Consider the following 20356-nt stretch of genomic DNA (forward strand, 5'->3'; position numbering starts at 1 on the left):
AGAATATTTGGATATCATTCCAAAAAGTGGATGAACTACTGATTTAATCATCTTACAATGATGATATAGACATAAAATGATGGGATTGTGTAGCGCTCATGGGCTTTTTTAGCAATATGAGTAGATCTGAAGGTTAGTGCTTGGGTTTGTTATTTTCTATCTGTATGCAAGGCAGCGTGTGCTACTGAGGAAATACCTTCCTATATGAAAACCCAGATGGAAGTGGCTAATGAACTGATAATGAGGCAAGCAAGCCAGAGGACAAATGTTAAACTTTCCTAATTGATGAAGAGAGAGAAAGAGGATGCCAAGTGCCGCTGGATGAAGGCGCTGGGGTTGCAGGCTCACAGAGGAAATTTCTCTTATTAGTGAAATCTCCGTGGCTGCAGGACAGAACCAGAGCTGTCTGTGTGGCAGGCTGAAAACTGCAGTCTGTGCCCAGTGCCAGACAGATAGGAAGTTTCCCTACAGCCTGGCCAGCATATATTGCACATTAGTCACAGTGCTGCTCTTCCCTTTGGGATCAAAGCCACATGCAGTTTATTATGACAATAAAAATTTCATCGTTTTAGAATTCAGTTTCCAACCATTCCATTTGTTAAATGAAGTATCAGCATAAAAAGTGAGATTAAAAAAAAGGGGGGAAAAAAAAGCACTCAGAGTGCAGACTTCATCTGCATTCTCAAAAATGTCATTTGAAGTTTGTGTTTCAGAGCCTGCTGCTTGTTGCCTCCATCTGCTGGTGACATTTTGGAAACGCAACAGATACTAAAAATCTGTACTCAGGAGCAGAAGTTGACCCTGGAAAGCTTCTAAATCTCATTCAGCGTAGCAAAGCCTGCAGATATGTGAAAAACTAGGCTTAATTTAAGAGTCATTACTGCATTTGAAAAAGCCCAGTGTAAAACCTGTGTCTGCTAAGTGATATGATACTACCTGCCATAGTACCTTCATTAATCAGCCTGTGCGATAAATCAAGGAATAAACCTTACTCATAGTGAGTTCATCAACCCAATGTTATAAACAATAAGCATTGTCCCCCACTCTTTGGAATCCAAACGTCAGAAAAAGGAAACAAAAACCAACTCGGTACATTGGGCGCTCCAGTATTCCCAGTTTGGCAGAAGCACTAGCTTAACGTCATGGGCTGTGCTTCCTAATCCTTTCCTGCCCTTGACCCCTGCTGTCTAGATTCAAACTTGTAACCATTAATGGGGCTGGATCAAAACACTGGCCTTCTGGTGTCACCAATGGTGTTTAGAGGGGATTTAAACTCCCTGCTTTTCAGCGCAGTGAAATGAACACAGCAGTAGATTAATGCAAGGATTTGAGCTCACACAGCATGAGAGCTTTCAAAAATAGTGTTAACAGAGCTACAACTGCCTCTTTCAGGGGAAGCAAAATGAGGGGAACAGAACAAATGAACAAACACAGGGCAAAGCCTTGTCGCTATGGGCAGGGCTCCTAAGCCCGGGGAGCCAGGGAGAGGGCCAGCGAGTGCGCTGAGACGTGGGGCAGGAGCTCTCCCAACCCTTCATGTTCTGGAGGAACTGGTTCTCAAGGCAGGGCTGGGGTAAAACCATGCTTTCAGGCCCCACGGCTGCTGTAGGGCTGGCCACGGAATAGTTGCTCACCCATCCTTCCTGTTCACCTGGGGTCAGGCACAGGTTGAGATTTTGGCAAACTGTAGGCAATGGGCATGAGGCCCATTTCTGAACTTCTTTGTGCAAGAAGGCACAGGGGCATAGGGTGGCCAAATACTCCTTTGCACACTTCATCCCTTGCCAGTTGCCCATAGAGGGGGCAGGGGAGCTGCTCTTCCTCCAGCTGCCCTGCATGCGCCTGGCTCACAGCACATGCTCTATCTCCTCTTCAGGCTCTGCAGCAGGATGTGCTCGAGCCCAGTGTAGTGACAGGAAAACATCTAAAGGTTTCCAGCTTTCATTTCAAAGATTCCTACTAACCCACCTGGCCCAGGAACCCTTCCAGTAACAACCTCAGTCTGGGACTGAGCCTACACTGCTGAATCCATTGGGAGTTTTGCCATCAACTTCAATGAGAATAGGATCACACCTCAGTGCTTTGTTTTGCCCGTGTTGGTTCCTTGCCTCGGGCAGGAACCTGTTTGTTTGTTTGCTGCCTGCGCTCACTGGGAACATCAGTAGGACTAGCTAAAAGCATTCAAGCCATCAGATTTGGGGAAGCGCTCCGAAGTTTGTTTGCTTATCTGAACCATCCCAGGCACCCAGATTCGCACAACTAGGTTGGAAATAACCTCAAGAGAGAAGGTTTTCTTAGGCAGACTCCACAGCTTCCACTTGGGCTGAGCGTGTCCTGGGGGGAGAAACAGCACTTGTGCTTCAGGGAAGAGAGGGGAAGTGCACAGGAGCATGTGAATGGCAAATAGCTTTAAACAAAGAGACTAATTTGCCTGCTTACCGGCAGCCCCATCAAAAACTGACTTGATTTAGTTCATGACTAGGGCAAATAGTCCAACTTTATATGATTAACCTCCTTCTATCCAGACTGGTTTGTATAATCCAGGTGCAAGCCAAGTGCTTGGTTCCAGTATGTGTCTGGAGCACTGGAGCAGCTCAGAGCCCCTTAGGCAGGCCCTGAGGAGGGGAAAGGGATGCTGCCTCTCCGGCTGGCACAGCTGTTGCCCCAAATACTGGCTCAGCACCCCTCTCCCATGTTTGCTAGCATGGTAGGATGCTCCCACAGGAAGGTGTCCTCTAACTCCTGCATTTCTGTCTGCTCCAGCCACAAAAGGCACCAGCGTCACAGCACAGCACAGCACAGGTCAATTCTGCCCCACTAGAGTCCGTCAGGGAAACTTTCTATCACGCCTGAAAGCAACTCAGACTTGAAAACTGCTTATGATGACTAGACTTGTCTTTACTGGAGCTATTTCCATGCTGCCTAGGTGCCTGTCCTCTCCCTCCCAGCCCTGCCACTGGCACCCTCCACAGCAGCAGAGGACAGCGCTGCTATTCAGACAAAATAGAACTGCGTGGGAGTCACCACTCAGGGCAGTTCTGGGCACTCACACATTCTCTGTTGTCTGTACGAGTTTCTTTCTAGCGTAGCCTTAATGCTTGCACTTTTAGATTGTCCCTCTACATAGCATCGGGATACCTAATCATCATCACTGAGAGTTTTTGCCTTGTATGACAGATGACTGGCAAAAAAAAATTTCTTTGTGATCAGTTTGTCCCACACAAGAGCATTTCTTTCCTCCCAGACTACCCTTCCTAACTTGTAGACTACCCAGCCAAGCCTTCAACAACTTAGAGAAGAAAGTGCTTCCTCCAGCTGTCTGCTCCGTGCTTGCTCCCTATCCAAATTAAACTTGCTGTGGACAGCGACACATTCCCATTTCACGCTGGTTTGATTAATGTGTCTCAGCTAATTGTGTGAAGGATTCCAGTCCCTTCGACTGTGAGACCAGGTTATTGTTCAGCCAATCGTGGCTACCATGTGAAAATGGGGGCTGTTTAGTGTTCATGCACCAGAATCAAAGGAGGGGCATCTTGGACTGGGTCACAGAGCAACACCCACTTCTTTGAAAAGATGTTACTATGCTCTACTAAACCTGTAAACCTCTTGCTGAAAGCACGTCTTCTCCCTCCTCCTCTCCCCCCTGCTCTTTTTTCCCCTTCCAGATAGACAGGCTCCCCCCCAACACTCTCTTAGGGTATAAGTGAGAGAGAATGGCTAGATTGTGGATGGGTGGATTTCACATTCTAGGGTTTTTAATATTTCACTTTTATATTTCTCTTAGAGAATGATCCTGCTGAGAGGCTGAGAATCAGTGCTCATCATTTCCCCCTCACTGACACTTGAATATATTTTCCCAAGAGAAAACATTAAACAAAAAGAGAGAAAGGGGGAGAGAGAGAGGGAGAGGGAGAGTGACAGAGCTAGCTTTTCAAAGCATACTTCTCAACCTGCCCACATCAAAATAAGAGACAACTGGCCCTTTGAAGTCCAGGACACAGACTCCTCTACCAGCCCATGTGGAAATAAAAGAAGCCAGCTTTATAAATCACACAGATTTCTCACCTTGCCCACATCAAAATCTGGGACAGTGACCTTTAAAACTGAGGTTTGAAGGCCTCCAAACCAATCTCCATAAAAATAAGGAGAGTTCAGATAAACTGTGTCTCCGGGTACCTGTCAGCTTTTCCAGTCTAAACCAGGAGACATCGGTCCTTCGCACTGAGGAGTAGAGACTAACTACATTGTCAGCACTTGCAGCAATGAAATCTTCCATCAGCTCAACACATACCCAGCGCTGAGTAAGGCAACTTTGCCACGCATGTACTTTTGCTTGTATCCTAGGTCCTACAGCAACACTATCGTTAAGTAGCTCAAGGAATTTAGTAACATTGAAGCACAGGATTTTTCATAATGACAATTACTGATCCAAAAATTAAGTGGCTAGGGGCTCAGAGAAAAAGCTGGCATTCTTGTGAGTTAAGTCCTACCTGGGTTATAGTTGGGGAGCTTGGAAAATCCTGGCCAGGTGTCCTCAGTGGGGACCCCCAATACCTGTGCAAAAGAAGAAAGAGAGTGAGAAGAGCAATAACCTCTCTCTGCCAGTACCCTGCCTTGGTGTGGAGCTGTGAATCGGTCTCGATGGAGAGAGACTGTGGGCTTTTCTGTAAACCAGCAGAGATTCACACTGCCCTGGCTAGTGCTGGATCTACCACTGCACACAAAGGACCCTGACATCTTAGCACTTGATCTTTTATAGCAGAAGGGGTCCTGCTGAGATTGAATGTTGTTGCTGCTGGGAACATCAGTGATGGCGTATGCGGCTTCACTGCCAGGTGCCACTCCTGCATGTGTTTGCCAGCCCAGGGATCCCACGGTTCAGCCCCTTCCGCGGCTGATGGTGTCCTCCTGCGCCAGAGCCGCACTGGGGACTTACTCTGCCCACTTGCACTGGCAGCAGCCGATACGCTCAGCGGCAGCACAGGCTGTGAGCTGTGATAGAAACCCCTGCCGTTCTGAGGTGAAAAAGAAAAGCTGGCAGACAGGTCTATGGCAGGTGCTAGAAAGCAGTCCAGTGTCTCATCCTGAAGCGTCCAGAGCTTCAGCAGTGTATTTGGCCTTTATTATGGATTGTGGGCTTCAAAAGTAGGTCCTCACTGAGCAAAGTCTGGCCCAGTAAAGCCTCCTCCATTCATTTTAGCCTAAACCATTCATTTTAGTTGCTGAAATGTGTGAGATCAAGCATATCTGGATTTCTGTGCCGGTTGCAGTTGCGCATGTTTACTATTATTATTATTACTTACCGCATGCAAAGTGCCTTGTGCCTATGGATATGGATGAGTTGTGCTAAAGAGGTAAAGCCACATATTTAAGAAGAGTTCACAGCATGTGATATGGTATTATAAATTAGTATTGCTAACTCTTAAGCATTCAAAGCTTATTATCCAGACAACCCCCAAAATTATCAGATTTCCTTAAAAAACAGTGACATTTTAACATGAAAAATGTCAGGGTTTTTTATTCGTTTTCTCTTCTCCAACATTAGATTTGTCTCACATTAGTTACACTTTGCATATGATAGACAATTCCTTTTCCTTAAAATGAAAGCTGAGATCTATGATATGGGGAACTTGGCCTCACAGAAACTTGTGATAAGATTGCAAGAAAACAGGCATCAGTAAAAAAATACATTAAAGAAGGAAGAAATATAAAGCCTGTCTGTTGCAGTTGTTATGCATCTGGTAGCTGATTGCTTTTCTCACTCAGAGCTGGGAAACAGCTGTGAGGACAATTACAGCTACCTGGAGAAGACAGCCACAAGCAGGGACTGCATCTCTTGGCTGACTCATATTAGCATGGTGGTCTGTGGGGGGAAGCAAGCTAGGGTGGCTTGCTGTGGCCCATGTTTCCAAACTCTTTATGGACTCAGCCCACGACAGCAAAGATCAAGGAGTAGGACCCTTGTCTCTGCTCACCTGTAAAATCAGTCTTGGAAGCTTAAAAGCTCCCCAAAGAGAAGGTGTCTTGCAGCGTTCAGCCATGTGAGGATGTTGGAAGGTGGCTCGCACCGAGGGTAATTTAACAGCTCTGGATGAGGATGCATTCTTGACTGGTGTGTATGTCATGTAAGTAGGGCAGGTCTGCCCAAACCCACCCTGTGTGCACAGGAAAGAGAGAGTTGGAATCTGAACCTGAATCCAGAATTTGCTCTCTTTTCCCACCCTTTTAGCTTTTCATGAAGCCACAGCAAAACCTCTAAAATATTCTGCATTGAAAATTCAGGTGTGTGCTCTGAGGTGCCATCCCTGCATTCAGCTGGGCCCTCATTCTTCAAGGTTTCCTGTGAGCCATTGGGCATCAAGGGAGTTGGGGAAGTTCAGTACGTAGTAACATCATACTCTCCAGGGTCAGCTCAGCACTCTGCCTCTCTTTGGTGAAGAATTTAAGAAAATAGTTATTTGTGAATGCTTGCTACACAAGGTTTTCAGCAAATGCTTAAATTTTGCTGAGTTGAGGTGTGAAAGCATTCAGAGCACCAATCACGGAATGCCATATGAATATGGATTTATATTTATCTTTTCTGAGTCTTTTATTTAGAAAAGATGCTATTCCAACCCATGAATTTGGATCTATTTTTGAATTTCCAAGGTAATGGGGCAGGTGATTTTTTTTTTTCCCCCTTTTCTTTTTTTTCCTTCTGGAACTTTAATGAGATTCCTCGCCAAATCAGACAATGAGTTATATTTATTTAATTGAAATTAATTATATTCTGGGGATTGTTTTATCTGTTGTGTATCCACCCTAAATCTAGCTGTTAACTCTCTGGTCCATGCCATCAGAAAAAAGCAAAACAGCTTCTCTATACTTGCTACTCTGCCATGCTTCCCCAAGCAGGCACTTTTTACGATAGTGAAAGGTCTTGGTGCAGCTCAGTTCAGACCACTTTGGAAGAGGCATAGTTTCAGCCAGAAACATATTTACAATGCCCGTATTTCAGCAAGCGCTTTAAATTTGTATAAATCATTGTCCTTTCTCTCTGCCCTCTAAATGCTTGCTTCTCCTGTGATGAACCAGATGAAGGAATCAACCTAGCTGATTTTGCTTAGTTTTGTTGGGAAGTTATATTTTATGTTTTCTGTAGAGAAGCCTTGTAGTCATTCATTTGGCATTTGTCCCGTGTTCGGCTCAGCCGCAGAAGCATGCTGGTGGCACGCTGCAGCCTAAACCAGCCCACATGAAGTCCTTCTCAGCACAGTGTTAGTCAATAAGATGGAGTTTTTGAATGCAAAACCTATGCCTGATCTCTTGACATTTGATTGATGGATCTTAAGTTTGTCCGGTTTGCTTACTCTCCATGCCATGAGAGAACTGAAGACGCTGCAGTTCGCGTTCACTCAGGCCACACTTCCATAAGCAGCACTGCCAGCCTAAGTAGCTCCTTCCTCTTTGCCCCCTGCCCATTTGGTCCTGCTCCTGTGTCATCCCTTCATTAGTACTACTGGTCACTGGTGCTACGGGTTGTGCAGCCAGATGATGAACTGGGTAAATAAACCGTTCTCGCTTAGAGTAACCCAGGGAGAAAAAACCAAGTTATACATTCCCCAGTTCATGCAGCCCCACATATAAGTGAGGGGTGACAAGGAGCAGGAATGAGCAGCCAGGGATAGAGATGGGGGATGTAGACTGCTTAAGGTGGCACTTGCCTCTAGGAGCAATGTTGGTGAAATGATAGTCTGTCAGTCCACATGATTCAACAGGACAAACACCTTTCACAGAATGGAGATTTTCCAGCTATGTATCTACACGGTGTTTGAACCAACAGTCCTACACGGAGATAAGCGTGCTGGGTGATACAGACTCATGCACACGAATGCAGATGGTCTTTAAACCAGTGCAGGGTGCCTCTATTATTAGTACATGAAAGGAACTGCCTATTAGAAAACAGTAGGAATCCCCATTCTGAACCTCACACTCGGCAAAATATCTCAAGTTAGGCATCGAAAGCCTCTAAGGAGCTTTGAAATCTTGGCCTGACACAGAGCCTCATTCCAGGCTGTATAATAACATAAAACCTTCTGTGAAAGGCACTAATTATTTCATGGCTCTTAAAGCTTCCTCATGATTTTTAAATAAGGTTTTTTTGCCTTCTGTAGCACAAATCCTATTAATCACGGTATTAGTTATAATACCAGAGAAATGACGATAGGGCTATAACCCTCCAACAGCAAAACCACAGGAAATTTATCCAGAGATTTCAGAGCCGTAAGTGGAAGGATACCCTTCATTCATGCTCTGGGAAACTGGACCCTGCCCTGGCTTTGAACCCTGTTAATTGGCCAAGTATGGATTTTTTTTTTTTCTCAATAGTTCCTTTTTTTTTTTTTCACTCTCTATGAAAGAGAAATTCAGCACTTATTTAAATGGACTGAACTCAAGTCTAAGAACTGGACCCATTTCTCTGTCTTTTTATCACATTCTAGCTAAAAGCAGAGAGGAAAACCCTACCAGGCAGGAGTGTTTCTGGATGAAGGGATTAAGAAGGAAAAATCTGACTTCAGACTTGAAGCTATAAAGTCCTTTCTCACCACTTTCCAAATTTGAGTTTTCTGTACTTTCTCCTTTGAAAACCCACGTTTGGGAAACACTCTACGCAGAAGAGTAAATCCCTGGGAGGAGATGTGAAAACCCAATAGGAATCTATAGTTGACCTTCCTGAAGAGTCAGTATCGGAGTCAGCAATGAGCAGTCAGGAACGTACAGAATCCGCTAGTGCTGGTAACTGCCTCAATTCTACCAAGCCGCACTAAGGACGTGGCTCTGTGTTTCAGTTTCCCCCGCAGAAAAAACAGCTTAGGAGGCTCCTGAATATGTCTGCTCTCACTCACTGCTGCCTTTATAAAGTAATTTCACACTTTCCATTATGCCAAAGCAGTCTCTAGGGCTGCACCATAAACTGGATGAGATAAAATGTTCCAAGTTAAAATGAAGAAGGATCTCTGAAAAACCTCAGGGTCTTGCCATTTTCAAGGTAGTTTAAGAGCAGTATTAGAGCTCCTTTGTGAGAATATGGTGTGCTGTATCCTACAGTAAGTAAAGGATTTAACAAGAAGGAATAGAATTTGCAGTACCTGCACACCTTTTATGCCTTCTTCAATTTGATGTCACTTTAATTGGCTTTAAATTTTTGATGAGATGACAAACATCAAAGGAAAGTCATTTGATTTACTCCTGTGTCAGTAAGAAAGTTGCCAAATATAAAATGGATTACAAAGTCTGCTATGAACTTGGCAGATAGGACCAAGTTATTTCTGCTATTCACAGGACCTGTGCTTAGGACTTAAAATTAAGTAGGGGGCTGGAGCAACAGATTCTTCTTCTCTCCCATTTCAGGGTATATTTTACTCACCGCCCAGATCTTCGCCAGCTGTTCACAAGTACCAGAAGTTCCTGCAAATATTGGCTGGCCCTGGATCATTTCAAGAAATATACAGCCTGCACTCCTGCAAGAAACCCAAGGTATTAACTCATTCACGTACATGACATATGTAATATGATTGTTGGGGTGGGCAGGGGAGAAAGGAAGAAAGATAATTGTTGGAATGAAAATTTAGAAATTCTGATTTGTAAATGCAGAAATCCTGATATAAGCTGTAAATCCTATATATTTTGCAGCTCAAGTATGAAGAGTACCAGTCTGATGTGTAGGTATTGTATACCCACCTCATGTGATCTAGTGAGAGTGTGTGCGTGAAGCAAGGCAGGATGTGGGGTGTCTGTATATATGTAAATAAATACTGGCTTCAGTGAAGGCTGATATACCTGCACAGTATGGTGGTAGGCAGGATGTAGCATTGTAAAAAACCCTACTGATTGTGGGAAGGTTTCCTTTGGGAAGGGCCATCTTATACATCCCTGGTCTTGCAGCACTGTTCTAAGCACTTGCAACTGGCAAGTTGTACGCAGTATCATTAACCTCATCCAAGTCCTACAGATTGAAACACTTGAATTAAAAAGCTGACAAGTCAAATAGGACGGGAGCAGACTAGGGATTCGTCACAGCCACATCCCTCCCGGATTTTAGAAAAAAATAAAGCGGTCAAAGTTCCATACAAGTCTGTTCCCATCTCCTTTTTCTCATCAGCACCATCCACTAAAAAAAAAAACCCCACCCTTCACCAGCACGACAAGACAGGTGATATTCTTGGAAAAGAAACACACTAAGCACCATCTTTTTTTCCAGCACCAGACAACTTGTTTCAGGTCTCTTTCAATTTATCCTGTTACAAACCCATCTAAAAAAGATGGTCGTGGCAGAAGCCTGTGGAATACTAGGTTGTTTTCCATGAGAAAAAGGTGCAAAACTGGAGTGATAACAGTGGGAAAGATAAACAGGGAACTGCTACACACTAGTTGAAGGATACATTAGACACAGAAAGAACACAGAGGCACTAACCACTAGAGCGATTTTTCTTCAGAAGCAATTAGCTCTTCACTGGAAAACTGAAGGTAAGATTTCATAGCATAAAGAACTCTGTGACAACAGCAAGTTAAAGTATTCTTATTTTTATGCCATCCCGTACTCTGCACTTGTGCCAAAGCAAACCAGCTAGCTTAAAAAAACCCACCAAACCCAACAAAAAATGCTTAATTTCACTAAGGTGGATTAGTCCTGCTGGCAATAATGATGAGATAGTTGTGGTCAGGATAGACTTACCTATTTGCAAGTATTTCCATCTCTTATATTATGGTGTAAAACTCTGCTCATTTACTTTTTAATCTTTTTCCTCCAAACTTTTTCTAGGTTTCCTTTCTTTTCACTAAGCCCCATCCCAACTTTTCAGGTTTTAGTCTCAATCTTCTTTGGTTATAGCAAATTTGAGTCCTTTAAGCTAAAAGGTTGAAAATCCAGCTTTGTCTAACAGACTCTGAAAGTATTATTCTTCACTTGCTGAGCAACAACTAGTAATCTTTTCTGGTCATCTGCACTGCTCTGTTACCCCTTGCACCTTGTTTTTGCAATACTGTAGATGCTTTTCCCACCTGGCTGTGGTCAGCTGAAAGCCTGACATGCAACTCATCTGCGGTATTCATTTTGGTCATCCTTGCGCATCAGGTGATGCCAAGCCTGTTTGCAGATCCATATCTAATGCTGTTTTCATAAACATCTCTGCTGCACTTTCCCTTAGCTTCCTGTACCCTAACCTTGGGTCTTGTGAGTTTAACTCCTTACCTGTGTAATATGGGACCCCCTTACAAGGTCCAGGCATCACAAAACTTAACCCACAGCTTTTGCAACATAGATTTTTTTGTGTTTCATAGCATTACCACATCACTAGATATTATTTTGGAGCCCACAGATTGATTCCACTGAGACCAGTGTCATACCAAGCCTTTGTTTTCACAGCTGATGTACGTGGCCAAATGGCTCACCCTATTTTGCAACCACGGGGGCTGCTGTAATCCACTGATTCCGTTGCACAAGTTTAACTGTCTATGGTCAAAGCAATTTAGGTACTCTTGATTTGTAGAGAGAAGAGAATGAGCTCTATGTGTTTTTGGAGCAAATGATCCTGACGTTCACCCGCAGTTTGCGTTCTGATATCCTAGCGAGAAATGGCCGTTAGACTGGCAATGGCAGACACTTCGTGTGGACTCAATACAGTCCCCAAATGACACAGATGCAACTAGACCTTCCACAGAGATTCCTTCTAACGAACAGTGCTGGCTGTGCTGTTTCCTAAATTGAATTTAAGACACTGAGGATTTGGGGGCTGGAGGTACAGCAGTTACTAAGGAAAAGGGGCTAGTAACAGTGAAAGTGCCCTATAAATGTGGTCCTTGTGACCTAACTGCTCTGCTGCAAAGGTCTAAGGCAACAGAGTTCATGGCAGACAGAAAACCAGATCTGCTATGGTTTCTTTTATTGCTGAGAAGGCTTGAAATCCAGACAGAGCAATAAATAGAGGTAAGAACTAGAAAGCTGGTTTCTTTTTTCCTAGATACAGCTAGCATTTGCAAAGAATTACTCATGAGCAGAGAGTTCAAAAATTCAAATCTAATGAAACAGTCTTTTCACTAATGGGCAAGCTGTCAGTTCGAGGAGAGGAACAACTTGTGGGTTGCTACAAATGTACCTTCTGGTAGAGCTGTCTTTTGTATTCCTGGTTTATTTCCATTATCTCTGGAAGCCTTTAAACCTCCGTGTCTCTAATAAAGACAAAACTATAAGAGCAACCACAGCTGCTGGAAAGGAAGAGCTTTTCATTTCCTGTAGCGAGACTCAGCTGACTAGCTGTCTTTAATGCCTGCTTGATACTGTATTGATTCATCGGTGGCAATTATGACTGTTTCTATCTCTGTGTGTTTCCAGATGAAATATGCTTTTCTTTACAAAAAAAGGCCAGAAGTAGCTAGAACAACTGACGTATGGGCACCCCCCTCTTTTCCCAGGTATTTTTGTCTATCTGTTAAAGTAGGATTTTGGAAACTAGTGCTAGTCACCGTATTAGCCTTTCAGCAGAGGCCTCAACTTTCCTTCTGAGATACGGGATTTACAGTTACTGCTCTGACAGCATTATGAGGATCCTTGTGTTAATGAGGATGATTCAAAACCTTTTACTTTTAAATATTTCTAAAGATTTAGACGTAGTGTTGTTTTGGTTTTCCCCTTTTCCTTCTTACCCCTCTGATACTCATTTCCAAGGTCCTCTTATCCCTTCAAGTCTACAGTTTCTCAAAGGGTCTCAGTCCCAGATAGCTGCCCGGGGAAGAGCTAGGGCAGAGGGAGGGGTCTTTCAGGAAGAGGCCTAGGCACGATGTTTCAGCATGTGCCAGACATGCACGTGAAGCAAGACAGTGACTGCTAAAGTAATAGGAGAGGTATAACTGGTTATAGGGATATTTAGTTCCAGTGAGCGTAAACAGAGCTGGTTCAGACAGCATGGTTGCATCTGCCTGCAGTCCCTGGGGCAGGTTTGAACACTGCACCACTCCTCAGCCTGCAGTGCTGTATCACACAGTGGAGAGACGACTTCATCAGGATTAAGATCTAAGGTATCTCTGCGGCATCCCAGAGTTCCCTCTCCACAGTTTTTCTGGCATTGGGAGATTGCAATTTTATATTTAACCAGAAATATATCCTTTCTCTTGTTCCTCACCGAGCGTGGTCTGTACAGTGGAGCCCTTAGCCTGTATCTCCCAGTTTGGCATAACAGGGCAATGCAAACCAGGTTGGGGAAAAGGCTGCAGTGGGCCTGGCAGGTCCACGTAAAATGACGGTGTGGGAACTCCTATTCTACATGAATCTACCCAGGAAGATTCCTGTGATGTTTGTTTTTCTTTTTAATGGAAGATTATACAAGGAAAGCCTGACTGAAAAGAAGACATGACTTAAGGCATTCATGACGTTAGCAGCTACTAGTGCTGCACGTGCATAAAGAACTTGGTGTTTTTTTAAAAAAAAAAAAGTCTTTCTGATATGCAGTGTAATCTCCCTGAAACGTTAGTCTCCCTGAAATCCCTTAATTGAATCTTCTAAAGTCCTGAAGAGATAGTGAGGGAGAAAGATAGAGAAAAAAGATACAGCGAGATTAAAGCAGCTTTTCTAGTTAGTCCAAGAGCAAGTGAGTCTCCTTCTATATCTCTTTCTTCATCTATTCAAGGCCTCATTCACTTCCCATGTGCCTCCCACTGACAGTATTGCTGCTCAAGCACACTATGCATGAATTGCCATAATGTTTTATTTTGTTATAATTGGTTTCTTTAAACCAAGGCTTTAACATCCACTGTCTCATGCCATTACCAAGGGCATTCTGACCTGCCTTCATGTAAATTGCAGCATCCAAAAGACATAGGGTTTTTTTTTCTTTCTTCCCAATAGACAAGTAACATCTGTGTGAATTCACATTATTTCCTAATAGACAAAAATTGAACTTAAATGCAGTGTACATCAAGATAATAAATGACTCTTGTTAGAGGAAGTTACTGAATAGAGCTCACTGAAGTACACTCTATTCTCTCAGTGTGACATCTTTCTTTAGAGCAAACACTTTGAATGTTGTTATTATAAGGAGGCGTTGTAACAAAGGTGCCTATAGTGTGAACGTAGTTCAGTGGGACTGACAGTACTGTGCTGTTAGAGCTGGTCAGAGCGCTGGATGGGATCTTTGTATACCACTCCTATGTTGCTATTCATTACCCTAGAGCAGAGTTATGTAGTGGGGATGTTGGTTTTGCACAGGCAGAAATGCCAGGCTTTCTGTGCATAGCCGGGGCTTCGGGCAGGGGTCAACTTTCAGGGAAAAAAAAAACAGGCTTATACCAGCATCTGCCTCATACAAACCCTCCAATCTGCTAGGCAGGCATCTTCTTCAAACTCAGCAGATGTTCCTGAGGGACTGTCTGGAGGGGAGAGGTGACAGGTAGTGGGGGGAGAGAAGACAGCACTATTTAGACTGGCTTAGCAGCTGGAAGCCATTAGAATTTAGCAAGGTTTTCCTCCTTGGAGAAATCTTTAAGCAATTAAATTAGCAGCAGGCCTAGGGAAGTGAACAAACTAAAAACTCCTGTTTCCCTGAACTGCCCTCCAGACAGGCCACTGGAGTCTCCGATAAGCCGCAGACCTCTGGCGGGGGATACAGCCTGAGAAGACCTGGAGCTTTGCTGTTTGCAAACTTACCCAGCCCTCTTCTTGCACGTTCTTCAGCCTGCTGCGCTCCCACCCTTTGACTCTGCAGAGCAGTTAAGAAAAGTCCCGGTGTGACAGGCACAGGCAGAAAATTAACTGGCCTGAAGAAAGGGTGAAGTAGCAATACTATCTACAGATGTAAATTGCCCAGAATAAGGGCAGTCTCCTGCAACTTCATGAGCTGCGTGTTGTCCGTCAGTAAGTCAGGACGGTGTTGCTGGAGGCAGGCTCAGGCTGGTGCAGAAGTGAGCCAGAGGCAGGTGAACTCTAGGGCCCAGCTACACATCCAGGCCAGCCCAAAATGACCAGTGGGACCCCTGTGAAGTCCTCATCCTCTCCTGCTTTCTGCCTGCTCTCAGAGACCCCTCTCCCTTCAGCTCTGCTAACGTGTGGCTTGTTTCCTGCTAGAAAGCTGGTCTGATTCCCAGACACGTTAAGATTTTGGGGTAGAGCTCATAAGGTAAAGAAGGCTTTTACAGAACACAGCCCTTCTCCTGTACAAAACGGGGAGTGCATCTGAGACGTTCTTTGAGAAGAAGGACAAAGTATCACAGAAATAATGAAAATCTCAGACACCTTTCTATCTCCAGACCCATTCAGAAACTCTTTAAGGCCACCTTTTGTTACCAAGGCCAAAGTCATTGTTGGTGCAGTTGTGACTGGGTCCACTGTTTCTTCACAAAGTCGTTGCTGTAGAGAGCTACCAGTGACTCAGCCGACCACATAGATACAAAACAATAAGTGCATTAAGCACTTGTTGCAAGACCTGAAAATGCTTCATAAATGTTACCAAATGAGATGTACATATCTCATAAATATTATCAGATGAGGTTTATATAAATCCATAGCTGAGATGTAGTGACATCATTCCCAAAAACTTCTATGAACCCAGCAGTGCAAAACTCCTCACTGCTCACACATTTTCTGCTCACAGGAGTTAATTCCTCTACTTATGACTGTATCATCTACTGTAACTTGATTGACTTAATTTAATTCAGATATAAAGATTATTTTTCCCAAGGGACCCCAGATGCTTTGAAATTGGTCAGTACCAGATATCTAGATCAGAAGAATAATCTGTAGCTCCAAGCAACACATCAGGAGGACGGTACCAGAGTGTCGCCACTTCAGAGGAGTATGTCTGTCTGGGGATGGACTTGGCACGAGCAAGGCCTGCAAAAACATTTAAAAAAAAGGACTGCTGTGTTAGGACAGTCCTTCTACCTGTACAATGCATAGATGATAATAATTTGAAACAGGACATTATTTTCTCTTGGATCTTTAAACACAAGCAATCCCAATGCAGCTTACAAGCAACTGACAAAGAAAGTGTGTCTGGAATATACCTCTGGGGCAGATCAGATCAAGCAATAAGCTGTGTTTTGCAGGGCCTTACCATTTGTGACTGAAGCAGCCATCCCAAATGAATGCCAAGAAAGCTTTTTGGTTCAGCACATTGCTGTGGACTCTACATGTTACATTATTTTCTGAAGAGAGAGGGGTTGATTCTCAATTATCTTGAACCAGTTTTACGTGACAGTAATTGCTCTGACTTAAATGAGGTTACTCCCTGCACCTATCAGTATAAAGGCAAGAAAGGCTGGACTGACCACAGAAATAGTTTCCTGAAGTTCAGTAAGAGGTTATGCTTCTATGCTTTAATTGGCCGTGGATACAGATCTATATGCATGGTAAAGTTTCGGTCTGAGCAGATATATTAGCAGTATCCAAACTGTGACTCACCAAAGTCGCCTAATTTGAGCTCACCAAGGCAACTGATGAGCAAGTTCTGAGGTTTCAGATCACGGTGAAGAATGTGGTGTTGGTGGATGTAAGCCAGGCCGCGCAAAAGCTGGAACATGAAGAGCTAGAAAAAGCCAACAAAAAACTGAAATGATTTTGTGTGACTTTGCATTGATACATTAACTCTGAACTTCAGAAGAACTCCTGGAACAAAGCAGAACAAAGCAAGTAAGAAACCAGTAAAATTCCCAAAAATGAGTAGAGCTGGCTAAGGAAGAGAAAACTGCGGTGGGGTATGACTGCCCTGCAGCGTTCTGAGGTTTTCGGGGTGGAATATTTGGCCACAAAGGCAGTTATAGTGCAGTCCCTAAGTGCACACTTTGAAAATTTAACTTTTCTTTAGAAATGGACTATCGATTGCAGGAGCAAGCGCAACTTGCCAAAACACAGACTCGGCTTTCAGAACTGCAGATATTCTGATTTCAGTGTTCAAGACAAAGACATACAGCCAAGCAAAATGAAGGTTTAAAGAACTGGAAGTTTTGCCCATTTGAGCCAGCTGACACCAGCAGAGGGAGTTCTGCAGCCACTGTACACACCACCTCTTCCCAGTGTAAGCTGGACCAGTGAACTGACGTACTTGACGAAGTGAACGGTTATCTTCAAGATGGGAGAAAACACAAGGACGTGATTTGAACAGATATAGCAAATAAGGTATGATGAATCAAGCAAGCAAGAAAGAAAGCAGAAAACAAGCAAGAAAAAAATATCTAACTCCCACCACCATCACAGTGTAAATAAGCCTGGGGCAAAATAAGCTGGGCTGAAACAAGGTGTGAAATTGGAGAGAGGATAGAAACAAAACACAGCAAAAGTAATTAGACTTCACCAGAGAAGAGATATTTTTCACCAGAAGCTTAATCTGAAGAGGAGGAAAAACAGTGACACCCATAGGTCATTTTTGTACCAGAACAGTGGCCCTGCAATATTCTGCATCCTTGCATCATATTCGATAGGAATCACTCAGAGAAAAAACAAACAACATTTGCCAGCAAAAATGAAGCAAGCTAGATGACCCTCCTAAAGGAGCAGTAAATAATTTTGCAGTTCAGTTCCTGCTGACAACGAGGATTTCGGACAGGAAAGCAGAGCAGCTGGCTAGTGTTTACTCACAGAAATGCCAGTGAGTACATGCTACAGCCATGTACTCCATGAGCTTTACAAGCCCGCCTGGTAGCAGAGCCCTTGAGATCTGTGCCAAAACTACAACACTGCATCTTGGACATATCTGAGCTTTACGGATGTTTAAAATCCGGGGCCCCAAGAAGCTTCATTAGAATTGGTGTTGCTTAACAACTATCTGGAAAAAGATGTGAACAAGGTGGCAACATTTGAAGATGACAGAGTATTTAGATTAGCCGTGATAAGAAGTGACAGTGAGGAACTTCAGAGAGATCTGACAAAGTCAGATGAATAGGCAGTTTGATAAGATACAAAGTTGTTGTTGACAGCTGTAATATAAATTAACTGAAGCTGCTCAGGAAAAGGACCCATTCACTGAGGACATCTGCACTGAAACCTTAGGTCAGTGTGCAGCAACAATCCTGAAAGTTAATTAAATATGAATGTGTGTACAAAGGAGAGTAGGAGACTATTATAACATCAGTCTATAAAGTAAGGGTACATATTCACCAGTGCTCAGGTCCAGTCAACCAATCCCAAAAAGCTGTAATAGTAACAAAAGGGATTTAAATGACTGTAAATATGAAGATAGTTCCAGATGAGGAGAGAGTGAGATTTGAGATTAATAATGTATTCTAATGATAAGAGGATACAAATTTGTGTAGAGACATGTTTGCTTGCCACAAGATGTCATTGTTCACAAAAGCTGAATGTCCTCTTGCAGGCTCAGAAAATGGGCATAGGGGCTAACCAAAAAAAGGCTTTGGAGACTGGAGCTGCCTTATCAAAGGCAGCTTTTCTCCAGAGTGTTTGTCATATAAGGAACAAGTAAGTATTAGTAAGCAATTTACAGTGACCATACGTAGTGGAAAATAACACTTCCTCATGCTTTAAGGGATACTAGTCTTTTAAGGAACTCACCATAACATTGCACAAATGAAGTCCTCCAGGATGCTGGCCCATGTACTGTGCTAGATCTGTGTGCTAAATAAAAGAGAACTTGAGGCAAAGTTACTAGTGTAAAATGCTTCTACTAACAATGCCTCTTCTATAAATGGAAAAAATATGCAACCACTACAAAAGTGTCTCTTTCACCTTGGCAAACATCTGATCTGATGCAGCACACAAGGATGTGCTTAAGTGCTGGGTCAAATCAGGGACCTGGCTGACCTGTTATCTCACCCTAGCAGTTTATGACCTGAAGCTGACAGTTAACAGAATTCATACTTGTGCTAGAATTAATCATAAAGCTGCAGTAAGAAGACATAGCCCCTGTATTTTCCTTATAATTTGGTTGACAGCTATCAGCAAAAGCAACAGAAGTAGCAAGACTCATAGACTCATGCTGAGACATTTTACTGGCATCCTGCCCTCCCCATGAGAGCAACCCGCAGCTTGGTCATGGTGAGCCACTGGGGTCAGTGCCAAATCTGACCCCAACTGGGATGTGAGCTCATATCATTATTTCCTATCTTTGCTGTGGCTCAAGAACAGTACTTTTATTGTGTTGTCAAGGCAGAAATGGAGGTAAATAGTGTCTGCCATCCTAGTGGAGACAAGATGTGGAATCATTTTTGCATACAGCTGTCACATATACAGAAAGAAAAGAGTAAGGCTGTGTGGCTGGAAAGCAGGAGATCAAGAAGGAAAATCAATCACTGCACTAAAAGATTACAACTCGTCTCTTTGTAGATGTCTCATAATGCAGTAAATTCATTATGCAGCCACTTCCCAGTACTTCCCAGTACTAGCTCCACAGGAAGCTAGAAAAACATCAACTCACCATGTACTCAAAGACAAATGTTAGTGTCTCCTTGGTCTGGATAATGTCATGAAGCAGTACGATGTTGGCATGTTTCAAATACTTGAGAAGAGAAGCTGGGGAAACACAAAAGGAGGATCAACTTAACCACTGCTGCTAAAAGTGGAAGGAGACAGTGCACACAGCAAGGCAGTGAAAATAAAAAACTGGGGAGAAATAGTCCAAACTTGGCAGTTCTGTAAGAAGCAGCAGCTACTGAGTCTGGAGGAGGATGGAACAGCTCCTTAGAGAAGCAAGCATCAGTGCTCCGGGCTTGGCAGGAACCCGTCCATCTCTCAGAGGTGGGATCTTGCCTCTGTCAGAAATAGCAGTTCACAGTTCCCAGCTGTCAGCTTCTCAGCTGAGGAGAAATAATTTCTTCAAGGCAAATGCCGTGAGGCAGGGGCTGGGAGCTCCCCGAGTCAGAATGCAGCAGCGCCCGGGCTGTCACTGAGCTTCTCGCCCTTCTCCCATCTGCCTCCGGGCACGTGCGCTCAGCAGGGCCCTTAGGAGACTTCTGGGGAAAGCTGAGTTTCTATCAGGTTCCAGCTTCACGATATCAGGGTGTAAAAATCTGCCAAAAGAAATCACTGTAGATGCTAAGCTGAATTTAGCTCTGTGCTTTTATCTTGGAGAAAGCATATTGGTTACTTTCTCTGGTTTAAAACTCAAAGAGCAGAGATGATGAAGTTACTGAGTGAACAGTAACTTCTTTGTATTTATACAACTTTGGCACGTTTTTTCTTTCAGCCTAACCATCTAAAAGCATCACTGCAGCTGTGTGGCCCTGGTCCTTAGGTGCTGACATGCCTTTGCCAAGCCTCAGCACACCTAGGGTGTGGTGATGGAGAGGGCAGCACATGGAAGAGTCTCTGCCTCTGTATAGACCACAGAGCACTGGCTGATGCTAAGACAAAAGCTGCAGTCTTCTGAGCCTTTCAGCC

At 43.7% G+C, this 20356-nt stretch overlaps 1 protein-coding gene across 1 annotated transcript in view; it reads right to left on the minus strand.

Annotated features, from left to right (window-relative positions):
- Positions 1–20356, minus strand: part of CDK15 (cyclin dependent kinase 15) — a 38795-nt gene that overhangs the window by 13316 nt on the left and 5123 nt on the right. Inside the window, exons 5-10 of the mRNA XM_075153472.1 lie at positions 19395–19489; positions 18533–18595; positions 16430–16553; positions 15739–15859; positions 9407–9500; positions 4491–4554 (exon numbers count right to left, since the gene is read on the minus strand). Of these exons, the coding sequence (XP_075009573.1) occupies positions 4491–4554; positions 9407–9500; positions 15739–15859; positions 16430–16553; positions 18533–18595; positions 19395–19489 (561 nt within the window). The remainder of the gene's footprint in view (positions 1–4490; positions 4555–9406; positions 9501–15738; positions 15860–16429; positions 16554–18532; positions 18596–19394; positions 19490–20356) is intronic.

This window comes from Calonectris borealis, chromosome 6, assembly GCF_964195595.1.
Source record: "Calonectris borealis chromosome 6, bCalBor7.hap1.2, whole genome shotgun sequence".
In the NCBI taxonomy this organism is placed as follows: domain Eukaryota; kingdom Metazoa; phylum Chordata; class Aves; order Procellariiformes; family Procellariidae; genus Calonectris; species Calonectris borealis.